General features: G+C 40.7%; 1 protein-coding gene across 1 annotated transcript; it reads left to right on the top strand.

Annotated features, from left to right (window-relative positions):
• Positions 1-23,830, top strand: LOC308385250 (oxysterol-binding protein-related protein 3-like). The gene is made up of 22 exons (XM_080864073.1): positions 1-97; positions 10,185-10,375; positions 10,714-10,830; positions 11,537-11,590; positions 11,693-11,806; positions 12,000-12,152; positions 12,251-12,341; positions 12,474-12,577; positions 13,136-13,225; positions 13,345-13,516; positions 13,662-13,786; positions 13,899-14,024; positions 14,644-14,737; positions 15,621-15,856; positions 16,867-17,004; positions 17,336-17,399; positions 17,777-17,855; positions 17,948-18,092; positions 18,600-18,744; positions 18,863-18,989; positions 21,331-21,453; positions 22,909-23,830. The coding sequence occupies exons 2-22, from the start codon at positions 10,313-10,315 to the stop codon at positions 23,003-23,005; spliced, it is 2,457 nt and encodes an 818-aa protein (XP_080720199.1). The 5' UTR covers positions 1-97; positions 10,185-10,312; the 3' UTR covers positions 23,006-23,830.
• Positions 23,831-23,961: the final 131 nt, after the last annotated feature.

Genomic DNA, 23,961 nt, shown 5'->3' with positions numbered 1-23,961 from the left:
GCGGCCCCTCCTCACCCGCGACACTCTGGCAGTAAAACGAGGCTGCTGGCTGCTTGCTACTACCGGGAGAAGATGCACTAGCTTTCCCCACGGAAACGTAAGCATGTCTTTTTGAATTATTATTATTATTTTCGCTTTCTCTCGAGTGAGTTTATTCGTGTGTTTTTTTCTATAGTTGTTTAGCTTCCGCTGGCATTAAGCGCTGGGCAGCGTTCTCGTGGCGGCTGTCGGTGAGTGTTTCGGTGCTCACGTTAAAAGTATCGCTTTCGATAGAATTATTAATGGGCACCTCCAGACATCAGGTTCTTAATAGACGTGTAAGGATCGACTTATAGCGGGTATTTTTATAGGGGCGGGGGGTGTTTCGAGCGCATGGGATATCTTGGTAATTTTTGTTTACCCTGACAACTTTGTGTTGCTGTGCTGGCAGCAGGAGCCGAGCATTGCCTTTTGGTGCACTTAGACGGGACACCTGTGGTTCCCACTTCCCATGGAGTCCTGTCCTCATGAATGCATGCTTCGTGTAACCAATCCGCACTGGCTGCTTCTCTGACATCAGTGTCATCAAAATATGTATTTATTCATTTACTTTATTCAGCTTGATTATATCCGATATTTACATTGTAGTGAAGCTGAGATTTAATCCATGGTTTAATAAAATCTTTTATTTATTTGATAACTTTAATTGAACCAACACTGGATATTACACATACTTTTCAAAAAAACAAAAAACAACACCCCCCCAAACCCGACATAAACCTCTTTTTCATATTAAAAACAACCTGGCCAAATAACCTGGCAATTATTTAATAATGAAAATAATTGTTGTTTACTCACCATAATTCATGACCCTCTTTCGTTTTTACTGTAGAACAACTAGACCATGCACCATCTAGCCCAGACAAGATGATTTTAAGCACGAGTGACGATGGCTGAGCCATTCACAGTTTGGCTATGGGTACACAGTGCCAGAGCAACATTCAAGCTAATGTAAACACAACCACAGCCCTGAAGGTTTTTGTTAACATGTCTAACATCAGGTTTGTTCTGATGTTTTTTTTTACGTTGATCTGTTTTTTCACATGAATTTTGTGCTTGCTGAATATTCAATGGTAGCACGATGAAGAGCTGAAATACTGAAATTGATAAAAATGGTTGATTCAGTTTTTTTTAAATAATACTTTATGCTTTATATTGTAAGTTAAAGACCCTACAACATTAGAAACAAACCCCAACAATCAGACAACCCCCTATGAGCAAGCACTTGGTGACAGCGTTGGAAAAACTCCCCTTTAACAGGAATAATCTTCCAGCAGAACCAGGTTTAGGGAGGGACAGCCTGCTGTGATGGGTTGGGGGTGAGAGGAAGAGGGAACTACATATTTTGATTGTTGTTGTAACATAATAGATTAATGGTAATGGTACATGTAATTTTATCTTGCTGATAAAATAAAAAAATATCTGTCAACAAGGCTAATATATCAGCCAGTACCGATATGTGATCATTGGTTATTGTTATTTTAAGCATCGATATTGACCCACATTTAGAGAGTATATGAACAGAAAAACCTCTAAATGATTTACTTTCAGTGGCTGTTTGGCAAAACTGCTGGGCAGATGACTTATTTGAAAAGTTCATAATTTATCAGATTCATGAATGTTTTCAAACCAGTTTATTAGCACAAATGCCAGCTTTTCTAACTTAAGGTTAGTTGGGCAAAACACAGCATTTAAAAATGGCACCCTGTTCGTTGGGGAATTTGGGATGTTTCTGGCATTTAGAGATCTAATCTGTTAATCTCAGAAATAGCCGGCTGGTTAATGCATAAAAATAGTAATTCCTCAGGCCCTAGGCAGAGTATTAGCAGCAAGAGAGTGTCCATAAATGCGGCAATCTGTTTTCAAACCCATTTGTTGGCATGCGTCTGCCTTGGTGAAGTGCCCTTGTGCAAGATATTAATTTCCCACTACAAGTAATTCTGTTCTAGTCTGCTCTCCTGGCACAGGATCTCAGGCCAGAGGATTATTGCTCTAAGGGAGTCGGTTTTAAGTCTGTCAATCAGCTGATTCCTGTCCAGCTAAAATGTTAGGTTTTTTTGTCCCTGCTGCAACATTTTGGGTGCAAACATCTAGCCAGGCCTACGTGACTCGCTGAGTTATCTCTGTGTCACTTTCTCCTTTCTGTAACACCCACTTTAAAGCTGGTAAATACAGAAGACTCTTGTTAGACTAACACACCAAGTGGTTGGTCTGAGAATAGCCCACCTGTGGTTATATGAAGTTAAAGGATCTTATGTCTTACTTCCATGCCAGCCAGCTGGTCAGCACAGAGACTAGTGTGAAATCTTTTTCTGCTTTTAACACCACATGTTCTATAAATAGTTTGGTGTTTTATGTCCCTCAGATTTTTCATAAAGAATCAACAAACTTTATTCTTGGCTTTGCCTCTTTTTTTTTTTTTTTTTGTATCCATAGCAACCAGTGATTGAAGCAGCAACACAAAGTGTCTCTTGTCTCAGCAGGAAGCAGACAGAGAGACATCTTTTGTGATGTAGCCTTTATAAATACACTGGTCAGGAATCTAAGTGCATGCTGTTTAGCTGCACATGAGAAATAATCAGTGACTGCTGAGTGACATATTGGGGCTGCTATGTGTATCTTTGATCACTCGCTCATACCCACATGTGTTTTTTGTTTTTTCTCTAACGGCACAAAGAAAATGGGCACTGTATTTCTTTCAGTGCTATCAGTCATGCACACTTGATGTCAAAGGTCAGATAAACTGTGCTGCTGCCACCATCTGATCACACCGTGTGCTGTCACACATGGGTTTATTTTTGTCACAGAATTTGGGGTATTGATGTCTGAAATGGCTAGATGAAACCTGCAAAAAGTGAAAATCTTTCTGTTTGCTAATAACAGGATCATGCACTGCTTCAACCCAGTGATTCTGACCAGTAATTCGTCATTGCTTTGTTAGTCAGTCAGGTAAAAATGGAGAGCAGATATGAAAATGATGTGGACTGTTGGGTTTTTTGCAGTCCTGTTGTTGCAAGAGTTTGTGGTTGAAAGCAGATGGATTGGCTGGTAAGTCATGGTCTGTGTGTTTGCCATGCCAGAACTGGAAACTCCAGCCTTACAATTTCTCAGGCTTCAGCCTGAAACCAGTGAGCAATCACTGTGTTGCCTGTAGTCATGTTCAAATTAAAAGAGAGGACATTCCTGTGGTCTTCATATTATGGCTGTAAAAGCATACTTGGAATTCTTCAGGAATACTTTGAATGAACACAAGCGTTGTAATCTTGTGGGCATCTGGTGAGTCTTGAATGGGAAAAGCATAGGCTGCATATCAAAGATGAACGTAGCTTTCGGGTCTGAAAAATCAAGCCGATGGAGATGTCTTAAACTTGGATTTTATTTAATGTCCATTAGGAGGCGATTCTTCTGGTTTCAGAAAGAAGTCTTATTCTGTAAAAGTGTATATGACACTCAGCTCTCCTGAGCCATGCACTGGAAAGTTCAACATACCCACAGGATCTTCCCATTATCTGAATTCAATTACCAGGTCATGGTCATTTGCTAAATTCAAAGTGTACTGGCAGCAGAGTTGCCAAGGAAAGGAATTTGAAAGTATGCAATGGGGAAAAATATGAACACATTAAACACACAATACAAATTGAAAGCAACACAGCGGTATGTGAGAGGAAGAGTGCTGCAGTGTTACAAAATGTTTGCGGTTTAAAAAAATATTTTTTAGCCTATTTGAAGTCAAGAAAGACAGAATAAATGATAAATGATAACTCTTTAAGTTGTAATCAGGCCTTTAAACTGTGATCTTTGTAAGCACGTTCTTACTCAGTTTATGGTCTCAGTCATTAGTTTCAGGTTGTATTGAATGCACCATTCACCTTCTGTAATGTCTGTCCCCCATTAGAGTATAAAAAGGATGATAAGTCCTCTCCCTCAGTGCCCTCTGCAGGTTTCATAATAAGACTTCACTAATCAGTGGGTAACTTGACCTTGACTGCATCTATCTTTTAGGTAAAGTCTGTGAAAATGGCTACAAGAAGAATAATCCGCTCTTGTATTTACACGTCTGACTTTTGTCTGTTGAATCTGTGTGTGTGTGTGCTCAACTAAAAGCTGCTTTAAAGTCCAGTCTTGAAGTTTAGGGGATAAACTGTTGTCATTCTGGGCCTTGTAGGTACTTTTTACTGAAGTGCAGTGTGCAGAAAATCCACAATATGACAAACGAAGAACATATCAGAGTTATATTCATTTATTGTTGTTAGCCCAAGCAGCTCTTGCGCTGCTCAGTGTCTAGAGTCTAAACACATTTTCCATTTGCGTTTGTTTCATCTCTTCACAAAATGACAAATTCTTACCCACAGGGAAAAAAAAGAGTCACTTTTACATCTCCTTTAAACCTTTTATTCCCCCATTAAGCCCTTGTGACTCAGCAGCGTTGGCCCTTACCATGAGAATGACCTGTTTCCATCTTGTGAGATCACTTACAAGGTGTTGGGCCATTAATGATTGACTCACATTACATAAGACTGAAGGTAAAACCCCAGCACTTCTAGTCTTACAGTGCAGAGGCCTTGGTGAGATACAGTCCTACGGTAATCAGTCAGCTGAGCTAAGTAGAGCACCCGGTGGGGTGTTCAGGGACTCGTCTCATAGAAGCCAGAAAGGCCTCCGTAGCTGATAAACTAATGCACAGCAATTGCTGTGGTTTTGCTCTGAGAAATGTGAGTTTCTGCTGACATATATGAAAGGAAAACAAAATGACAGGAATGGGAGGGAGGCAATGTTAACCATGTTTGTTCAAGTGGTACTTGATAATTCTTCATTCATAATCGCCACATATTTTGCATGTAGCTTTTCAGTGAGCCTCAGATGTTGTAAACTTACTGTTGAGGCCCTGAGCTCCTACATTATATGTAAATGCAATGTTGTATGATTGCATTAATCTTTTGTTGTTTACACTACATACAGGTGTATTTACATCGCTGTGGTATGCTGTTGAGCTGTGCAGTAAATTCATAACATATTTCTGTGAAGCTTCTAATGCAGCTCAAGATGCCAGACATGTCGCAGCCTGAAAATTGCAAACAGAACAGCTTGATGAGCTAAACTGAGCTCCCTGAGTTTATAATCTGAGGGCTGCTCAGATATGTTGTCTGACCCTTTAGCCTGTGCAGTAGCTGTGAAGTAAGTGGGCCGTCCATGTGCTTCATTCTGCTTTTAGCCGTGTGTTTACTGTCGCTAGCCTTGTGTTTTGGTGTGCCGGGGGTATCGAAGCGCGGTGCGGTGCGCATTCTTTCCTGTTGATGACTCACGTCCTGAGCATGGGACTGACTGCAAGCAAGGGGAACCACAGACTACACACACGCTCATAAACCACCAGAGCTTTCTCAGTTTGCAGCTAGCAGCAAATCCAAACAATTACACCCATTTGCATACATTCGGTCACACGCAAACCTCAGAGGCATTCCCTTTCCTCTCACATGCACAGTGTACTTCCACAGAAAGAGAGGGCTGTGCAAAAAGGGAGTGCCATTAACACACAGATACAAGCACAGCAAGGTTGGAGCATGCCATTTGAGGTGAGGAGACTGAATGAATGTTGCATCACATGGAGCGTTGGTGTGTACATTTAAGGCATCAGGAAAAACTCCTTAAACCTGTCATGCAAAACTAGGTCTCCTTTTTATTTATTTTGTTTTACAATTACTAGATTGGAGACATAGTGGCTGTGAAAAATATTCAGTCACCAGTCCAAATCCTTGAATTCAGGTCTTCCAATCATGTCCTTTCCCACGGGTGTATAAAATCAAGCACCGAGGCACGCAGACTGCTTCTACAAATATTTGTGAAAGAGCGGGTCGCTCTCAGGAGCTCATTCCAGCGTGGTACCGTGATAGGATGCCACTTGCGAAATTTCCTCACTACTAAATATTCCACAGCCAACTTTTAGTGCAAGGTCCAGAAAGATATGGATGAGCGAGTTTCTTGTGGAAGAACTTGCCTGGCCTGGACTTGATTGACCTCGACCTGATAGAACACCTTTGGAATGAAACTGCGAGCCAGGCCTTCTCGTCCAACATCATAAATGCGCTTCTGGAAGAATACTCTGAAATACCCATAAACGCTCCAACACCTTGGAAAGCCTTCCCAGAAGAGCTGAAGCTGTTATAGCTGCAAAGGATGAGCTGACATAATATTAAACCCTGTAGATTAAGAATGGGATGTCACTGAAGTTCACAAGCGAGTGAAGGCAGATGAGGGAGTAGCTTTGTGTCATTGACACATTTATTTATACTCTTACCTTCCCTTGAAGCCAACTTCACATGGAAACATTGGAAACATTGTCAGGCTTCTGTGCTCAGAGCTACTGCTGTGTGCCACAAATGAGTTTATTAAGGATATCCACTCTCAGTGACATCATACAGAACCAAGAGAAAAACCTCCTAAAATTTAGGGTTTAGAGCAGTTTAAACAAATGTTTGGCTGAAACTGATGTCATACACTATACAGGATACTTAGACCTGTTGGCCAACAGTGTTTGGGGGTACTGTAATCACATTACATTTTCAGTAACGCAGTAATGTAACACATTAATTACATTACAGTTACAATTATGCTATTACTTGTGTCAGTTCTTCAGTTGTCCAGGCGGATAGAAAAAAAAAAACATCAATCAAACAATCTTGTTTTTCTTCCTGTGCACTTGTGCTACAAGCAGCTGATTTCAGTTTGTATGCGGGAGGAGGAAAACAGTGGAGCGGTACTGTGGTAAAGCTGTTGAGGAGTGGAGACGTGAACATTACTTTTATTTTTACTGCACAAAAGGACGAGAGGCTGATGGTAAAGTGGAAACTGCGTCCATGACAAAAACGACTGCATTGTACTGCTAACACTGCTTCAGCTTTTATCTTTGTGCTGTTGACTTTTGTTCAAAGCTAAAAGAGAGCTCATATGTGTGTCCACCTTAGGATAGGTTAGAGTTTGTGTTGGCGTGTGAGACTGTAGCCTATAGGCTTATATTGTTTACAGGTGCTGGTGTGTTTCAGGGCATTTTTACAGACTAATAAGAAAATAATTCCTCTGTGATGAGCAATTAGATAATGTGCTGTAGGGCTGCACGATATTAGGAAAACCTGCGATGCGCGATAACTGTGATCAATATCGCGATAACGATATGACTTGCGATAAAATAAATAACAAAAAAAACAAAAAAAACAAATACATAATTTCCGTTTTACTGCAACAGTTTTATTTAAAGAAAGCTGCTGTATTAGCAATGTAACAACAAAGTGCACTTTAACATAACTTAAATTATACTGAAAATGATCTCAATGCAGTTGTTCATTCAGTTGTTCACTCACCAAGTAGTTATGATGCAAGTCGAAACTGGAGAGGAAACTTTACTGTAGTGCTTGCGTAGTTTTCAGTTTGGCTCAGTTCAAACATGATGGTCTTGCGGCATGTTTCGTACATTTGTGGAATGGCGACATGGGAAAAGTAGTTTTGTGAGGGGGTGTGGTATCTCTGGTCCACTTTCTGTATCAGACTGGTGAAGCCCTCTCTGCTAACTGTATTTATAGGCATCATGTCTTTGTCAAAAAATGTGTAATGGCCTCTGTTATTTCTTTGTACTGCTTCGACGTTTTCTCATAAGGAGTTCCACTTGAAAAACTCGGATACAGAGTCGGCTGTTGGACTGCTGTGCTCTTTGGCTTAACATTAGCAACATTAGCTAGCCCCGTCTTTCTGGAACTCTTCAAACAGTTCTCTGTGGTTGTATTGAAGATGATGGTGGAGATTAGTCATGTTTCCTCTGGTGGTTGCCACGAGTGTTCGGCAAGTTTTGCAGAGTACCTGTGTTTGGAGAACGTCGTCTTTATCAAATCCAAAGTACCTCCAAATAAGCGAGGTACTATTTATTTATTTATTTATTTATTTTAAATTCATAGTCAGTAGCGTTCTCGTCATGTGTCTCGCTCTCAGCCATTACAACTCTGACTTGTTGCTGCAGCGTTGTTCGCTCCCAACCTGCGTAGGAGGCGGGCCTCTAATCCATTTGATTGGTTAATGCCGTGAAGGGCTCTATTTGACTGGTCAAATGTGTAAAGGGGTTTCTTTGATTGGTAAATTCTTTAAAGCATGTGTGTAAACGTTTCAAGGTATCCAATTATCGCAGTTTACGCCGTCTTTTGCGATGGGCCCATCGCACAGGCTGATATCGCGATGACAATAAATTTTCGATTTATTGTGCAGGCCTAATGTACTGCATTACTTTTAAGACGTAATGTGTGACTTTTATTGAGTAATGACCCCAACACTGCTGGTCAGTATTGAAATCATAACACTATGTGATACACGTGACTTTGAAACACCTGCCTGAACTATTCATATGCTCCATGGATTGCTATCCTTATCATTATGGGCTCATCTTATCTTTTTTAATGGAAAACCAGTTTGACATTAACAGTGTTTAAGAGGAGAACATGGAAAGCGATGTACCTCTGTTCTCATGATTATCTGCTCATTTTACACACTTCTTGAACAGTGGGCTTTGGTTATAACACTTGTGTTCTACTTTGACTCATTTATACAGGGAGTGCAGAATTATTAGGCAAATGAGTATTTTGTCCACATCATCCTCTTCATGCATGTTGTCTTACTCCAAGCTGTATAGGCTCGAAAGCCTAATAACTATGCAAAATAACTGCCCATGAACTGAGAAAAGTCAAGCGTGCAGCTGCCAAGATGCCACTTGCCACCAGTTTGGCCATATTTCAGAGCTGCAACATCACTGGAGTGCCCAAAAGCACAAGGTGTGCAATACTCAGAGACATGGCCAAGGTAAGAAAGGCTGACAGACGACCACCACTGAACAAGACACACAAGCTGAAACGTCAAGACTGGGCCAAGAAATATCTCAAGACTGGTTTTTCTAAGGTTTTATGGACTGATGAAATGAGAGTGAGTCTTGATGGGCCAGATGGATGGGCCCGTGGCTGGATTGGTAAAGGGCAGAGAGCTCCAGTCCGACTCAGACGCCAGCAAGGTGGAGGTGGAGTACTGGTTTGGGCTGGTATCATCAAAGATGAGCTTGTGGGGCCTTTTCAGGTTGAGGATGAAGTCAAGCTCAACTCCCAGTCCTACTGCCAGTTTCTGGAAGACTCCTTCTTCAAGCAGTGGTACAGGAAGAAGTCTGCATCCTTCAAGAAAAACATGATTTTCATGCAGGACAATGCTCCATCACACGCGTCCAAGTACTCCACAGCGTGGCTGGCAAGAAAGGGTATAAAAGAAGAAAAACTAATGACATGGCCTCCTTGTTCACCTGATCTGAACCCCATTGAGAACCTGTGGTCCATCATCAAATGTGAGATTTACAAGGAGGGAAAACAGTACACCTCTCTGAACAGTGTCTGGGAGGCTGTGGTTGCTGCTGCACGCAATGTTGATGGTGAACAGATCAAAACACTGACAGAATCCATGGATGGCAGGCTTTTGAGTGTCCTTGCAAAGAAAGGTGGCTATATTGGTCACTGATTTGTTTTTGTTTTGTTTTTGAATGTCAGAAATGTATATTTGTGAATGTGGAGATGTTATATTGGTGTCACTGGTAAAAATAAATAATTGAAATGGGTATATATTTGTTTTTTGTTAAGTTGCCTAATAATTATGCACAGTAATAGTCACCTGCACACACAGATATCCCCCTAAAATAGCTAAAACTAAAAACAAACTACAAACTACTTCCAAAAACATTCAGCTTTGATATTAATGAGTTTTTTGGGTTCATTGAGAACATGGTTGTTGTTCAATAATAAAATTATTCCTCAAAAATACAACTTGCCTAATAATTCTGCACTCCCTGTATTTGACTTTGTATGTGTAAAGCTCATTGCGTCTGATTCCATGTGAATTCATTTATATTGAGCTCATGGAAATGACTGTATTTGGATATTTATGGCTAGCTTCCTTTAAACACATCTACTTTGGACTTTAGGAATTTCAGAGGCAGACAGACGCACAGTGAGTCAGTGATTCTTCTGTTTTTATCTCGTCCTGATTATGGATGCTGCGTGCTGCTGTTGTGTTTAAAATAAACCTGTGTTGCTCTCACATGTTGTTTTTTTTAAACCTACCTTCTCCGTTCTCTGCAGTGCTGGATGTTGCAGTGGCCTTCAAAGGTCAGCGTGATGCTCCTGGCTGCTCGTCTGTGATCTCTGTTGCCACGGTTTCCAGAGATACAAGACAGCGGTAGGTGGAGGATTAGTCGAGGCGCAAAAAGATGACATCAACATCACCCACTCACAGTGACAGCAGCGGCTCCTCTAAACATGACGGCAGCCAGGTGTGTGTAACATCTGTATGTGTTACTATTGTGTGATGTTTAATTTGTTAAATTCTAATAACATCACACACTGTGGTGCCCATCAGGCTATAAAACGTGAGAAATTATTAATGTGTTTCTGTGTGTCCATTGTCTCACTGTCAAACAGTTGAAAGTGATTCACTTATTCATGGTTGTTCACTGTGACCAAATTTTAATTGTTCCTACAAATGTGTGCCACATTCGTCAGGCGGAACAATAACTGCAGCCATAGTGTTTCTGCTGTGATAGTGAAATGTATACACACAACACAGTCATTCACTGTCTGTCTCATGCTTCGTTGCCCTGTTGTCCTGCAGGATAACTGGGAGATTGTGGAAGGGCTCAGGGGGGTTCCTGCCAGCATGCAGGAGCCTGAGAAGCAGGGAGGCTTCCTGCTCAAGAGAAGGAAGTGGCCCATGAAGGGCTGGCATAAGGTGAGGGCCTCTGCTGGCTTCTTAACGCATCAGACTGCAGCACTGCTTGTTGTTACAGGAGACTCTTAAACCCTTCTGCTACTGCTGTTGATCCTTTATTTAAGAGTCTTAGACTAAAAATGTTAGTTGTAGTGCAGCATTTTATGTAATCTTTCTATGATGCATACTAGTATGATGCTAGTGCTAGTATCCTGATTTGTTGTCTGTACCTCAGGCTGTTTCCACATTTCCTCCTCCTCCACTTTTTTAGCTCTCTGTATTTCCTCCTTTCCATTCTTTTGACTCCCAGCTGATTACACTGTAAACCTGACTCATCCCCCTCCCCTTCTGATCTCAGTGAGTGTAATCATACTTGGAAACTTTTTCCTTGCGACATGATGGAACAGCCCCTTTAACAGAGCATAGTTTACCTGATAAAGAGGCCTTGAGCTCTGTCAGCGCACTCTTTTATTTAGCTTTCTCATTTGTAAAATGCAGCGTTCCCATAAACTGCTTATGTCAATATATGATGATTATCTTTAATCATTTGGGTCACTTATCTCACTTCAGTAATAAAATTTAAATGTCAGGTTCAAGAGAATTGAAAGGGACTGTTGTGCAAATCTCCACAGTCTGCATTGTGTTTAATGGTTTATATACGCAGTAATTAATAGACCATGGCACGTCTGTAAATAAATACAAATTCATTTATCTTCTTCCAACATAGAGATACTTTTTGTTGGAGAAAGGCATCATGAGATATGCAAAGCGGGAAAGCGATGTAAGTATTGTTTTATGACTCCATCTGTCTCTCTTCTGTATATACAAACTTATGCACAAGTTAAATGCCAAGTGAAAAGTGTTTTATTTATTTATTGCACAGATTAGCAAGGGGAAACTACATGGCTGCATAGACGTTGGTCTCTCTGTAATGTCAATCAAGAAAAAAGCCATGTGCATTGATCTGGATACGGAAGACAACATCTACCACCTAAAGGTAACTCTTGAGACATTTAGTTACATTCCCCGTTATTTTTCTTACTGCTGTTTGAGATGTATCCTCACTAGCAAGGGCCTCAACCTCGGCAGGTCTTCTCTTTGATTTCCTTTGTGTGTTTCATAGAAAGACACCCGCAGGAGCTTTGGTTCTTCAAGTTTGCCTCAAGCTAATTTGACTTTGTGGCTTCCAGGTGAAGTCGCCGGAGCTGTTTGAGGAGTGGGTGTCAAAGCTGCGTCATCACCGTCTGTTTCGGCAGAATGAAATAAGCATGTATCCCCACGAGAAGCATCTCTTCCACCCCCATGCGACATCCTCTCCCTCTCTTAATGAATCGCTTAGGAAAGTAAGTTGCCCCAGTCCTCTTGTGTAAGGAAAAAAAAAACATCCTTGGGGATGTGTTGTGCAAATTGTGTATCATCCTTTGTCATTCATCTCAAATAGAGGGCGACTCTTACCAAGCAGGCGTCAATCCACCAGTCTAAGATAAACTCCTGGCTCCACTCCTCAGACGACATGGACAAGTGCTGTAAAGGTCGGTTTGTTTGTTTCTGTCTTCTTTCTTATTTCTTACCTATCACAGCATGTCTTGGTGCAGTTAATCTTTTATTTCTGTGCCTACAACTTTGATCTAATAATACCTTCTCTTTTTTTTTTTCTTTTTCAGACTTGGAGGACTGTGAGTCGTATCTGCTGGAACTGAACCTGCTGCTGAAGAGCATGGAGGTCCTGCACCGCACATACTCAGCTCCAGTCATCAGTGGACTACAAGTGAGCACAGGCACTCGGATTAAGCTGCCATTAGTGGTTCTTTATAATAATCAATGTGTTTCCCATATAATTAAAGTCAATAATACAAAAGCAACTTAGTTACCATGCTGGTGGGGAACATAGACAGGAAGTGGTGGGTCTAAGTTGTTAGTAGCCACTGAAGTTTCACAGTAAAAGTTGGTGTTTGCCTACAGGTGGATAAATAACATATTAAAAAATGCTTCTTTTTATTGCTAAATGTATTTACAAGTTTATGTTTGGGAAATGTAGTTAAAGCTGTTTGCTGTAGTGTCCACCTGCTTTTCAAAGAGATTAGTAAGACAAACTGTTATGTTAATAATACAGGCTTTCCACCAGAAATGTTAGAGCTGGTAGTTGGCAAGGGTGTGGAGGAGGATACAGTAAATTCATTGCATTGTCTTTTAAAAAAAACAAAAAACTGCGGAGGGTCACATTAGGCAAGATGGGATGCTGGGATGGGAAAACACTGGTGGAAACCCTGATCTTGGAATTCTTCTAATGTTGTTACAACCTCAAAATATGTCTGTGGTGCCACAGGCAGCTACTTATGAGATCCCCAAAAAGGAGAAGAGGCCGAGGAGGTGGCGGTCCAAAAACAATGGCAAAGACACAAAAGCCACGCTACAGGTTCACGCCCTGCTTCTTATTTTTTTCCTCTGCTGCTTATGCTTTGATATAGTTCAGTCATTAAATGGTGGGAAAGAAGGGAATGTAATGTCTCACTTTTGTCTGTATTTGACTGCCAGGTTCCAAGCTGTATCTCCTCCCAGCCCCAGTCCCAGTCCTATCGCCTTCATGCCTCCAATCCAAATCTCTCCACCGCTGAGTCAAACACCCAAGAAGTCTGTCCTGAATCCCCAGAATCACCTGCAGATGCTTCACATCTGCAAAAGGACTTCTGCCAACTAGCCAACAGCAGTGAGTCCTTTCCTGGTTTACTGTAGATTTAAAAATATGCTTTTTTTGTGTGTTCACTGCCATACGACAAAATTGTTTCCATGACAACTCAGTATTTGCTGTGTCCCTGCTTATTTTCCCGTCTCTGACATTTGCCTTTCTCCAGTCCACGTCAAACTGAAGTCAGCATTTAGTTCCCTGGTGGCAGAGAGAGACAGGCTGAGACACACTATTGACCTGCAGCCCACCCAGCCTGCGCATGTTGTCGGTCTAAAGACCGCCTATGCCTCAGTGAGTGACACCGGGTCAAATTCTATGGTCCTGTGGAATTACACCACAAATACTCACAATACCTGACAAGTGGTCTGATTATACTCACCTGGTGTCTTTTTATCCAATTCAGGATTCTGTAGATGCCCCACAGTCCTTGGTGCACCAGGTCTCCAGTGAGAGCAAAGGATCAGAGTCCTTAACGGAGTTCTTTGACGCTCAGGAGTACCTCCTGTCCTCTTCCTCTTCTGAGAACGAGGTCAGACATCATCTGCAAGATCAACTGCATCTCCATGTTCAAAACGCAATAAATGATCAGCTGATTCATTCCAACGTTGTTCCCACACAAAAAGTTTGGCATGTCCAAAATATTAGTTAGTTAGTTTTTGTTGAATATTTAGCCACGTTTAACATAATCGGACACCATTATAACCATTTATATATGACAGAGAAATCGTAGGTCTGCTTTTGTTCCATAACACACACATTATGGAAATGACTTGAAAAACACACACAGATTAAACAGTTTCTGTGTAGAGATTTAAAAAATAATTATAGTGTAAAACTAAAAACACACGCAAAAAAAATCAGCAACACTGTTTTTGTTACATGGTTGGTTTTTCTAAAACTTAAAGTCAGGGTAGAGGGAGGTGTAGAAGTGTAGATTTCTCTCAACCAGTTGAATGAATACTCAAAGACAATTCTGCAAATGGGATTTAAAAAAATGACTGCCTAACTGAGCTTTACTAACATGTCACTCCTAAAATGTTCTCCTCTATCCCGATGATGCAGAGGCTTTCTAGATCTGTGTGCTTTTGTCCTTTGATTCAGTATCCTGCTGGCTCACTGACCTTTCATCATTGATTTCCTATCTCAAGGTGTCTGACGATGACTCGTATATAAGTGATGTCAGTGACAGTGTTTCCGTGGATACCTACAGCAACGCTGGGGGGAGTGAGAGGCACAACTCCGGTAAGTAATAAGGCAACAAGCTGTGCATCTGTGAGAAGTCATTGTGACACCCACTGTGTATGAAAAGCTGAATCCTAATCTGAAATTTGTAGTTCAAATCATCGTCATAATGTAGTGAGGAGGAGAGGAGAGAGGTACAACAGTGAGTGTCTACAGCCATCTGTACAACACGGTGGAGGCCCTGTCGTGGTTTAGGGACTAATTTTGGGCCCAGAAGTGCTGGCGATGTAATAACATCTGCAAAAATTATACTGTGTAAATAAGGAAAGGACCTCTAGGGACATTTTCCGTGACGTAACAGCATCAAATAAATTATTGATGCCTAGTAACAGTAAGATTTCATACTGATATTTTATTGATATGGATACTGACATTTGTTATGCTTTGAAAATGTGACCTATGTTACATTCGTGTGGACAATTTTCAGTACATCCTTAACCAGTTTGGAGCTAATACAATCACTAAGTATCAGTGAAATAAATCTTTGGCTCCAAAAATGTGTTGAAAATCGGCACAGACTCCCAGACATGTTTACAAACTCAGTGCAGCGTTGTTTAATGCAGTGTGTGACCGGCATGAAAGCTGTGGTTTTTAATCTTTTCACAAACAGAAGGAACGACATTCCTGCAATCAAATCATTCAGTCCCAAATGCAGTTTTCCATTTTTATTAGTTTCCCCATTTGCACCAAACTCAGCCTTGTAGGTCGTCTTCTTGGTGTCCTCCACAAGTTCGTGTATACACTTGGAATCTGCATACATAATCATATTAACATATAAACAAAACAAAAAAACACTCCTCCCATGCAAACATCAGTGTTCACTTATGTCTTTTAAAGCCATGCATATTAATCTGTCTCTTACGACATCGTATTTCTTCTGTAGTGAGCAGCGTGGTGACGCTGGCTCGTCGACGCTCCACTCTGCCCTCTCCCTGTCCCGCCAACAGCGTGAGCCTGTGGAACATCCTGAGAAACAACATAGGCAAGGACTTGTCCAAGGTGGCCATGCCCGTGCACCTCAATGAGCCACTCAACACTCTGCAGAAGCTGTGTGAGGAGCTGGAGTACAGCGAACTCCTGGACACTGCTAATCAGACTCAAGACCCCTACCAGCGCATGGTGAGTGGGAAATATTTTACATGTGGACTACAAACCGGCACATGCAAAACATTCAAATTAGCATGTTCTAATTTTCCTGAGACACTTTTGAAAGTCATATTCACAGAGTTATTTTTACAAGAGTTTGAGGTTCAGATCCTCTGACAGGCATATTAATAACACACCTAGCAGACATAAGCTCTGTGCTCTTCCTCAGGAAGCTAATGTGATGTTTGTTTTGTATAATGTGTACTTTTTCTGGAGCCGTCAATAAATATTTAATTACAAGGAAGTCACTCACATAAAACATAAAACGATACAAACTGTGGTGTATTATCTTTAACACAAATTCATATTTAAAATAGGGTCATGTATGAATGCACACACACACAGATTTTGCCTCTGTTAGTTTCTTCTCCGACAAATTCCTATACACAGTTTTATCTTCATAGTCTGGGATGTGAATTTTTTGCAGAAACCAATTACAGGCTCATTCCATGGAAGATAGTGAGTGCTTCCTGCCTGAGCCCACCCTGCTCACAGCTTTTTGTTTTTTTTTCTTTTGTAGTGAAACAATGAATTTGAATTTGACCTTCATACTATGAAAATTATTGGACTTTCAGGCCCTCAAGTATGTAAAGGTCGGCTGAAATTTGACAACTTCTGCTTTATCTTGTTTCATTAAAACTGCAACCAAATCAGGTCTTGTATCAGAGTGCAATGTAAAAAGGAGAGCAGCTACCCATCCCATACAGGGATATGACCCATGCAAAAACTCACCTTTGAAGTTGGTTGTAGGTACAAAGATGTTCTGACGGGAAACAAAAATATTATTTTACTTCTTAGTGTGGGTTTGAAATTGATTGAGCTCCAGTGTATGAGGGGGCTCAAGCTTTCCCCGTGGCTGACTCTGAGGGTGTTTTTGACATATTTATTTTTTGAATAGAATGACAGAGTGGGAACATCTTACTGTTCTTGTTTGGAACCAAGTGTCATTCACTGAGCCATCCCTTTCTTCCTTCCTTGTGCAGGTGTATGTTGCTACATTTGCAATATCTTCATATGCATCCACCTACTACCGAGCAGGAAGCAAACCCTTTAACCCCGTCCTGGGAGAGACGTACGAGTGCGACAGGCCTGATAAGGGCTTCAGGTTTATAGCTGAGCAGGTAGAAGTCACAAAGTTTACACATTCTCTTCAGACTGCACACAGCTGCTTTGTCATCTCTAAGTTAATGCAACTGTCAAATTATTTGTGACAACTTCATTAGATTCTGTTTACAAAAAGTGGAGGGGAACATATGAATGCCACTTTCTTTATGACTCTTTTCACAAAACTAGCCTAGTAGTAGCAACAAATGTAGGGCAGTGAAATGGTGCCCTGCGGTGATCTGATGCTTTATTGGTTGTATAGCTAGCAAAGAATTAACTTTCAACTTACAGACCCAACCTTTTCATAAAGGACCTCATTATTGTTTTCTTTTTCTCCCCACTTTCCAGGTGAGTCATCACCCGCCTGTGTCAGCATGTCATGCTGATTCAAAGAACTTCACCTTTTGGCAAGGTGAGCCCCGCAGGGATTATTTGGAATAAACACCCCACATCCACCCTCTTGTCTGCCTGGGCTTCTTGCAGATTACACCAGAGCTCCCACACCTTGTTCCTGTGTGTTTGCTGCATGCTGTAGATTTTACATGTAGCAGAAACTAGTGTCTTAGCCGATCTAAATAACCTCATTTGACCATCATCTTGTACCTTCCTATCATGTGATAATTGACTGCTTAGCATCATTGCTCTCTATAAAATGACTCTATTGATTATACTAATATAGCTTGTGGAAGCTCTGATGCATTCTGGCGCGTTGTTAAAAAATAACTGAGCAGCCTTGGGTAGTCAGAGAAGCTACAGATTGTTCCCTTAATGCTCTATTGTTCTCTCCAGATGTTCGATGGAAAAATAAATTCTGGGGAAAATCCATGGAAATCGTTCCCATGGGAACCACCCGTGTCACGCTACCTGCGTAGGTTCTTTACTTTTTTCTATTTTGTTGTGGATGTGTAATGAGTGCAAGCTAAATGGTGCATTGTGTGTATATGTGTGTGTTTTCTGCAGGTTTGGGGACCATTATGAATGGAACAAGGTGACATCCTGCATCCATAACATCCTGAGTGGCCAGCGTTGGATCGAACACTACGGCGAGATGGCGATCAAAAACATCAACAGCAATGTCTGCCAGTGCAAAATTACATTTGTTAAGGTTAGTACACAAAGATGCTGTGTGTAAGCCACCAATATTAGAGTAAACTTTCCCCCCCTTACTGTTTGTAATATTATTTTGCTAAATACATGTGATTCTCTGTCATGCTGTTGTTATTAGTAATTTTAACATGTTATTTTATTTTTTTTATAAGCTCCCTTATCATCTGAGCAGGCTCGTAAAAATGATCCACGCTTGTTATAAAATTACTGCTCATTCAAATGTCCATTTCTTGCACATAAAGCCATAATAGCAGTAGTAAGCCAAATTCCTTCAACGCTAGAAGCTTAAACAGCACCATCTACTGGACAAAAAAGAAGCTGACCTGTAAAAAAAAATAAATGTCAGAAAAAGTAACAATGCTGCAGTTTCTTTTAAATTTAAGAGGATTCATTTAGGATTTAGTGCATAGTTTGTATGATACAAATAATGTCTGCTTTTGTATGGTGTAATGTATATGTATCGTGTCCTTCTTTTTAAAATGAAATATAAATATTTCCTTTTTAGGCAAGAACATGGAGCTCTACAGTGAATGAGATAGAGGGTGTGGTTACAGATTCAGATGGAAAAGTGGTGCACTCCATATTTGGAAAATGGAACGAAGCAGTGTTTCAAGGGAAGCCACCGTCTGCCACGTGTATCTGGAGAGCAAGTAAGTGAGGAGTCGCTGGAAGTGTCGGTCACACTGTCTTGCACTGCTTCAGTCAAAGCGCACAACTGACCTGAACATGATATTAGAGCTGCTTGTTTTTATGTCTGTCTGTGTTTAGATCCAATGCCAGTGGACCAAGAACAGTACTACGGCTTCACCCAGTTTGCGGTGGAGTTAAATGAGCTGGACCTTGCTTTAAGACCTCTGCTGCCCCCATCGGACACGCGCTTCAGGCCGGACCAGAGGTTGCCACTCTTTGTCTCTCATTCCTGTGTACACACTGTAACATTGAGAATCTCAGTTTGTTTTCTTAGTCCTGATTACAATAAACAACAAAAACAGATGGTCTTATACAATAGATAAATTCAAAGCTGTAAAATCTGACCATTTGGTTCCATGAGCTTCTGGGCCAAGTCTGGCTTTGCCCATGTGGTGTGAAGCAGCACAAGGCAGAGGTATGAACATAACCATAGCAACAGCTATACTAGTCTAGATCCAGAAAGATGAAGAGTATTGTGTATGTCCTTGCTTGTAGAGAGAGATTGTCCTTTAAACATAGACTGTATATAGAACATGAAATCATCCATTAATTACCGAGGCGTCGTCTTCAGGTCTCACGTTGACTATTTTGGCTGTCAACAACTTGGTGTTTTGAAACTGGATGTGATGCACTATATTGCCAAAAGTATTCACTCACCCATCACCAAGCACAGTACAAATCATCAGATAGAGTAACTGGACTCTAGGGCAGTGGAGACGTGATCTCTGCATTGATGAATCATACTTCTGTCTCTGACAGTCTGATGGATGAGTCTAGGTCTGGTGGTTGCCTGGAGAAACTGACTGCATTGTGTCAAGTTTGGTGGAGGGGGGCTTATGGTATGGGGGTTGTTTTTCGGGCATTGAGCTCAGCCCCTCATTTCCAGTCAAAGGAACTCTTAATGCTTCAGCATACCGAGATATTCTGGACAATTTCATGCTGCCAACTTTGTGGGAACAGTTTGTTTATGACCCCTTCCTGTTCCAACATGACTGCACACCAGTGCACAAACCAAGTTCATAAAGACGGTGATGAGCGAGTTTGGTGTGGAAGAACTTGACTGGACGGTACAGTCCTGACCTCAACTCGATAGAACACCTGTAGGATGAATTAGAGCAGAGACCGTGAGCCCGGCCTTCCAACGTCTGGGCTCACAAATGCGCTTTTGTAAGAATTCCCATAAACACTCCTAAACCTTGTAGAAAGCCTTCCCAGAAGAGTTGAACCTGTTATAGCTGCAAAGGTGGGCTAGCATTAAATTAAACCCTGCGGATTAAGAAGTTCATATGTTCATACATCGGTGTGTGTGGTTTTGGATCTGAGAGTTAACTCAGATGAGTTCAATATGTCAGGATCACCTCAGCTGGCCTCCACTGTTTGATAAATATATCTTGTTGAATTCTCAGAGACTATGTTATTTATTCTTGACCTAGCTGTGGCTGTAATACGTTGGTGGGTCAAGTTTGAGCCACTTAAAAGTGATACACAATTTCTTTAAAGGAATTATTCCTCTCTTCCTTCACTGCCCTCTGGTATTTTTGTGTGCCTTTAATATCTCATACCAACATATTGTAGGTATGGTTACCAGCATGTGGCTGACATTTTCCCCAACATTTGTTTGCTTGTGTTAAGCTAATTTTTGCCACGATTACTAGTGTCTGGAGTTGGCTATCGTGTGTACTCCTACACATATTTCTTCCTGCCTATCCTCTGGTGTCTATTTATTTCAGCTTCCCATCTTGTTTTTATCTGGACTGTATTGTTCAAATTTAACTGAGAACGTACATTAAGTTTTGCATATTTAGTATTGTATACAATAGGTTTTGAAGAAGTTTGTGTTAAGGAGTTTCTGTTTACTTTATCCTCCTTTTTCACTCTTACCATAATCAACAAAAACAACAACATATTGTATTCTCTAAGATTGGAAACCAGAGATCTTGAGTATAAACACATTAGCAGATTGTTCACAGACAAATGAGTCCGAGAAACGTTTTCTTCTATATAGATTTGCCCCCTGCTGGCCATTACAAAGAATGCACATTGCCTTTTAAAAATGCATTTGCTTTACTTTTCAGACCAGGAAGTTGTGTTCATCTTTTATGTACAGTCTAATATTTTAAATGTATAGTAAGTTTTTTTTTTTAATTACTTGTTCAAAAGATATATTCCTACTGTCCTAGAATAGTTGAATAACTCTATAAGTATAATAGCTCTATAAGAAGGGACATGTTTCAGTGAGTCAACATAAATACATAAATCTTTGTTCTTTCATTTGAATTTGAGTAACTAGAAAATGTTTTATTAACATGAATCCAGCAGGTTTACAAAGTTGTGTAACAGCTATCCAGTGATTAACTACCAACGTTATGTTATTAAGTAACATCATTCAGAAGTTAATATTGTTACAGCGGCATCAAGTCACTTCCGAAACTGCACGAAAGCTGGAGTTTTTCTTTTTTGTGGAGGTTGGGAATGGCACTGACAGACAGCAGGAACAAATCTGCACTGATCCCCACCCTGACTGTGTTTCTGTATATTTATTCCAGGCTGCTGGAAGAGGGGAATGTAGATGGAGCTGAGGAGCAGAAGCAGAGAATAGAGCAGCTCCAGAGGGAGAGGAGGAAAGTGCTGCAGGACAACAACATGACACACCAGCCACGCTTTTTCAAGTATGCTCTTTTCCTTGTCTGTAAGGTCTTTGTGTGCAGTGTTTGTGTGTGTTTGTTTGTTTGTTTGTTTGGTTGGTTGTTTTTTTTCCCAACATAATCCTGGGCTTGTTGTAACTCAAAGTACAGATGAGGGTAAAATTATTAGCTCCTGTATGAAATTTAAAGTTTTTATCATAATGTTCCTTTTAGCAGAGCAAATGATTTTCAACATGCATTTCTAAATGCACTAGTTTTCTGTTTGCACCCAATAAAATAATTATTTCAGGAAAAAACAAAAAATACAAGGGTCAAAATGATCAATCCCCTGAAAAACTGAACGTTTTATTAAGCTATAGCACAAACAAAGCTTAGAGCATTTCAGAGTTAACCTAATTTTGATTTTGACTTTATCTTTCAGCCTACACACAGAATAAAAACTTCAGTAAGGGTTTGAGCGGTCACTTGAGAAAGCATCAGGTCAAAAACAAAAGAAATCAGTTTAGACTTTAAAGAATTGTTGCTGCTCACAAAGCAAAGTAATCACAGTGTTTCCAAGTGTCAAGAACTGTAGTGAGAAGTATCAAGAAATTCAAATGGAGCCACAAAGTACAGAACTAACCTGGCAGAGGTAGAAAGCAAAAGACTCAAACTAGTGAGAGATCTAAAGAGCCTGGAACTGCCAAGACACTAATGAATGATTTAATCAAGTTGGGAATTGTAGTCTCAAGGAAGACAATCGCTAGAATCCTGCCAAATCCTGGCCAAAGAAACTGTTTATATTTGGAGAACATAGGGAGAGGTGTACAGCCCAAAGAACGGTGTCCCCACAGTGAAACACGTTGGTGTGAATATTATACTGCGGGGACGCTTCTGGAACAGAGAATCTCATCAAGGTGGAAGGAATCATGAAGAAGATAATGTGAAGATAATGAAAGAAAACCTCAGCGGCACAATTATGTCTGAGTCATCACTTTGTCTTCCAACACAACAATGACCCAAAACATGGGTTGCTCCCGGTGAAGACGTACCTCCAGAAGACCAAAGTGAATGTCATTAACAGACCTGCACGATGCCCTGGAAATCTGTGGGGTGATTTGAGACCAAGGTCTGTGCCAGAAGACCATCAAATCTGGAGGCGCTTAAAGGTTTGCCAAAGGAAAAATGGGCTGATGATGCTCAGGAGACGTGAGTGAAACTAGCTGAAAACTACAAGAAATTACTGCAGGCTGTTATCCAGCAAAAGGATACACTGTTACTATAACTGACTAAAAAATGTTTTTTGTGTGCAAAGTAACGTAATGTAAGCATCCAAATAAAACCAGGATGTTTGGAGAAATGCTTTATAATATTTGGGAAATGTTCACAGGGGAGCTAATTTTTCTATCTTCATCTGTAGTTCCTATTTGTAATTTTGTGGTGCGTCGGTCAGTATCTGTCAGTCATACTAATTCATGATCATTTGTGTTTTGCTGACAGGAAGTCTAAGGATGACACTTGGGTGAGCAACAACACGTACTGGGAGATGCGCAGAGATCCCGGATTCAGCAAAATGGACTTCCCTGTGCTGTGGTGAACTTTGGATTTAACCAAACGTCTGCAGTCGACTTATTATTAAGAGGGAAGTATGAAACTGAACTGAGGGCAGACTCAAAGTGTCCTGACCTGCCTGTGTAATGTTCCATGTCAGTGTAACCTGGATCCACACTTCCTGCTTCCTCTTTTAGAACTGAGCACAACCTATAGAACTTTTATTGGTGTGTTTTGGTTTTTTGTATTCTTTTTTTCCAATGGTTCTTCCTAGGCTTTCACTCCTGTAACTGTAATTTACATGTAAGCGTAGACTAAAGGTGCATATCTGTATGTTTCACTGTATCTCTGCTTTTACCAAAGTGCCTTTTCATTGCAGTGCTGCATTCAAGGAGCTGCTGTAGCAGTTTTGCACTTTTATTCAGACTAAAAATGTTTTAATGATGTCAGTATGATTCTTAGCTGGAGAGAAAATGATGGTCAGGGGCTGATGGGAACTTGTGCAGATGTTTTTTTGTTTTTTGTTTTTTTATCTTGCTCATGTGCTCCATCGAGTTAACATCGTGACTCGAAGAATTTCTTATTATTCCAGCTGATGCCCGATTAGAGATTCTTGTGATAAACAGGAGTCCGTATGCTGCCTTGTTATAATCAATCCTGTCATGGGATCCTGTGCACAATTTTTTATTGAGGAAATGGCAATGACACTCCATGTTGAAAGAAGATTAACTCTACAAGGGATGGACAAGTAATGGTGTCTCACTGGTTCTTGTTTGCCTCACTGCCAGTCTCTTCAAATGGTCATCAAAAAAATGCCCCCTCATTGAAATAAACTTGGCACATAAAGTAAAGAAGCGTGTGTTTGGTTGATTATTTCTTTGTTGCAACAAATGCTTCTTGGCAATAAATCTTACACAGTGGGAGAGTCTGTTTATTTCCACTTAAATTTGTAAGGAAAATGCATGAGCAGCAGAGTTGAGTACGTGAATTACACCCCTGAAA

Source organism: Rhamphochromis sp. 'chilingali' (assembly GCF_963969265.1).
Source record: "Rhamphochromis sp. 'chilingali' genome assembly, chromosome: 17".
NCBI lineage: Eukaryota > Metazoa > Chordata > Actinopteri > Cichliformes > Cichlidae > Rhamphochromis > Rhamphochromis sp. 'chilingali'.
The sequence above is the reverse complement of the archived record's forward strand: the minus strand, read 5'-3'. Positions and strand labels throughout refer to the sequence as shown.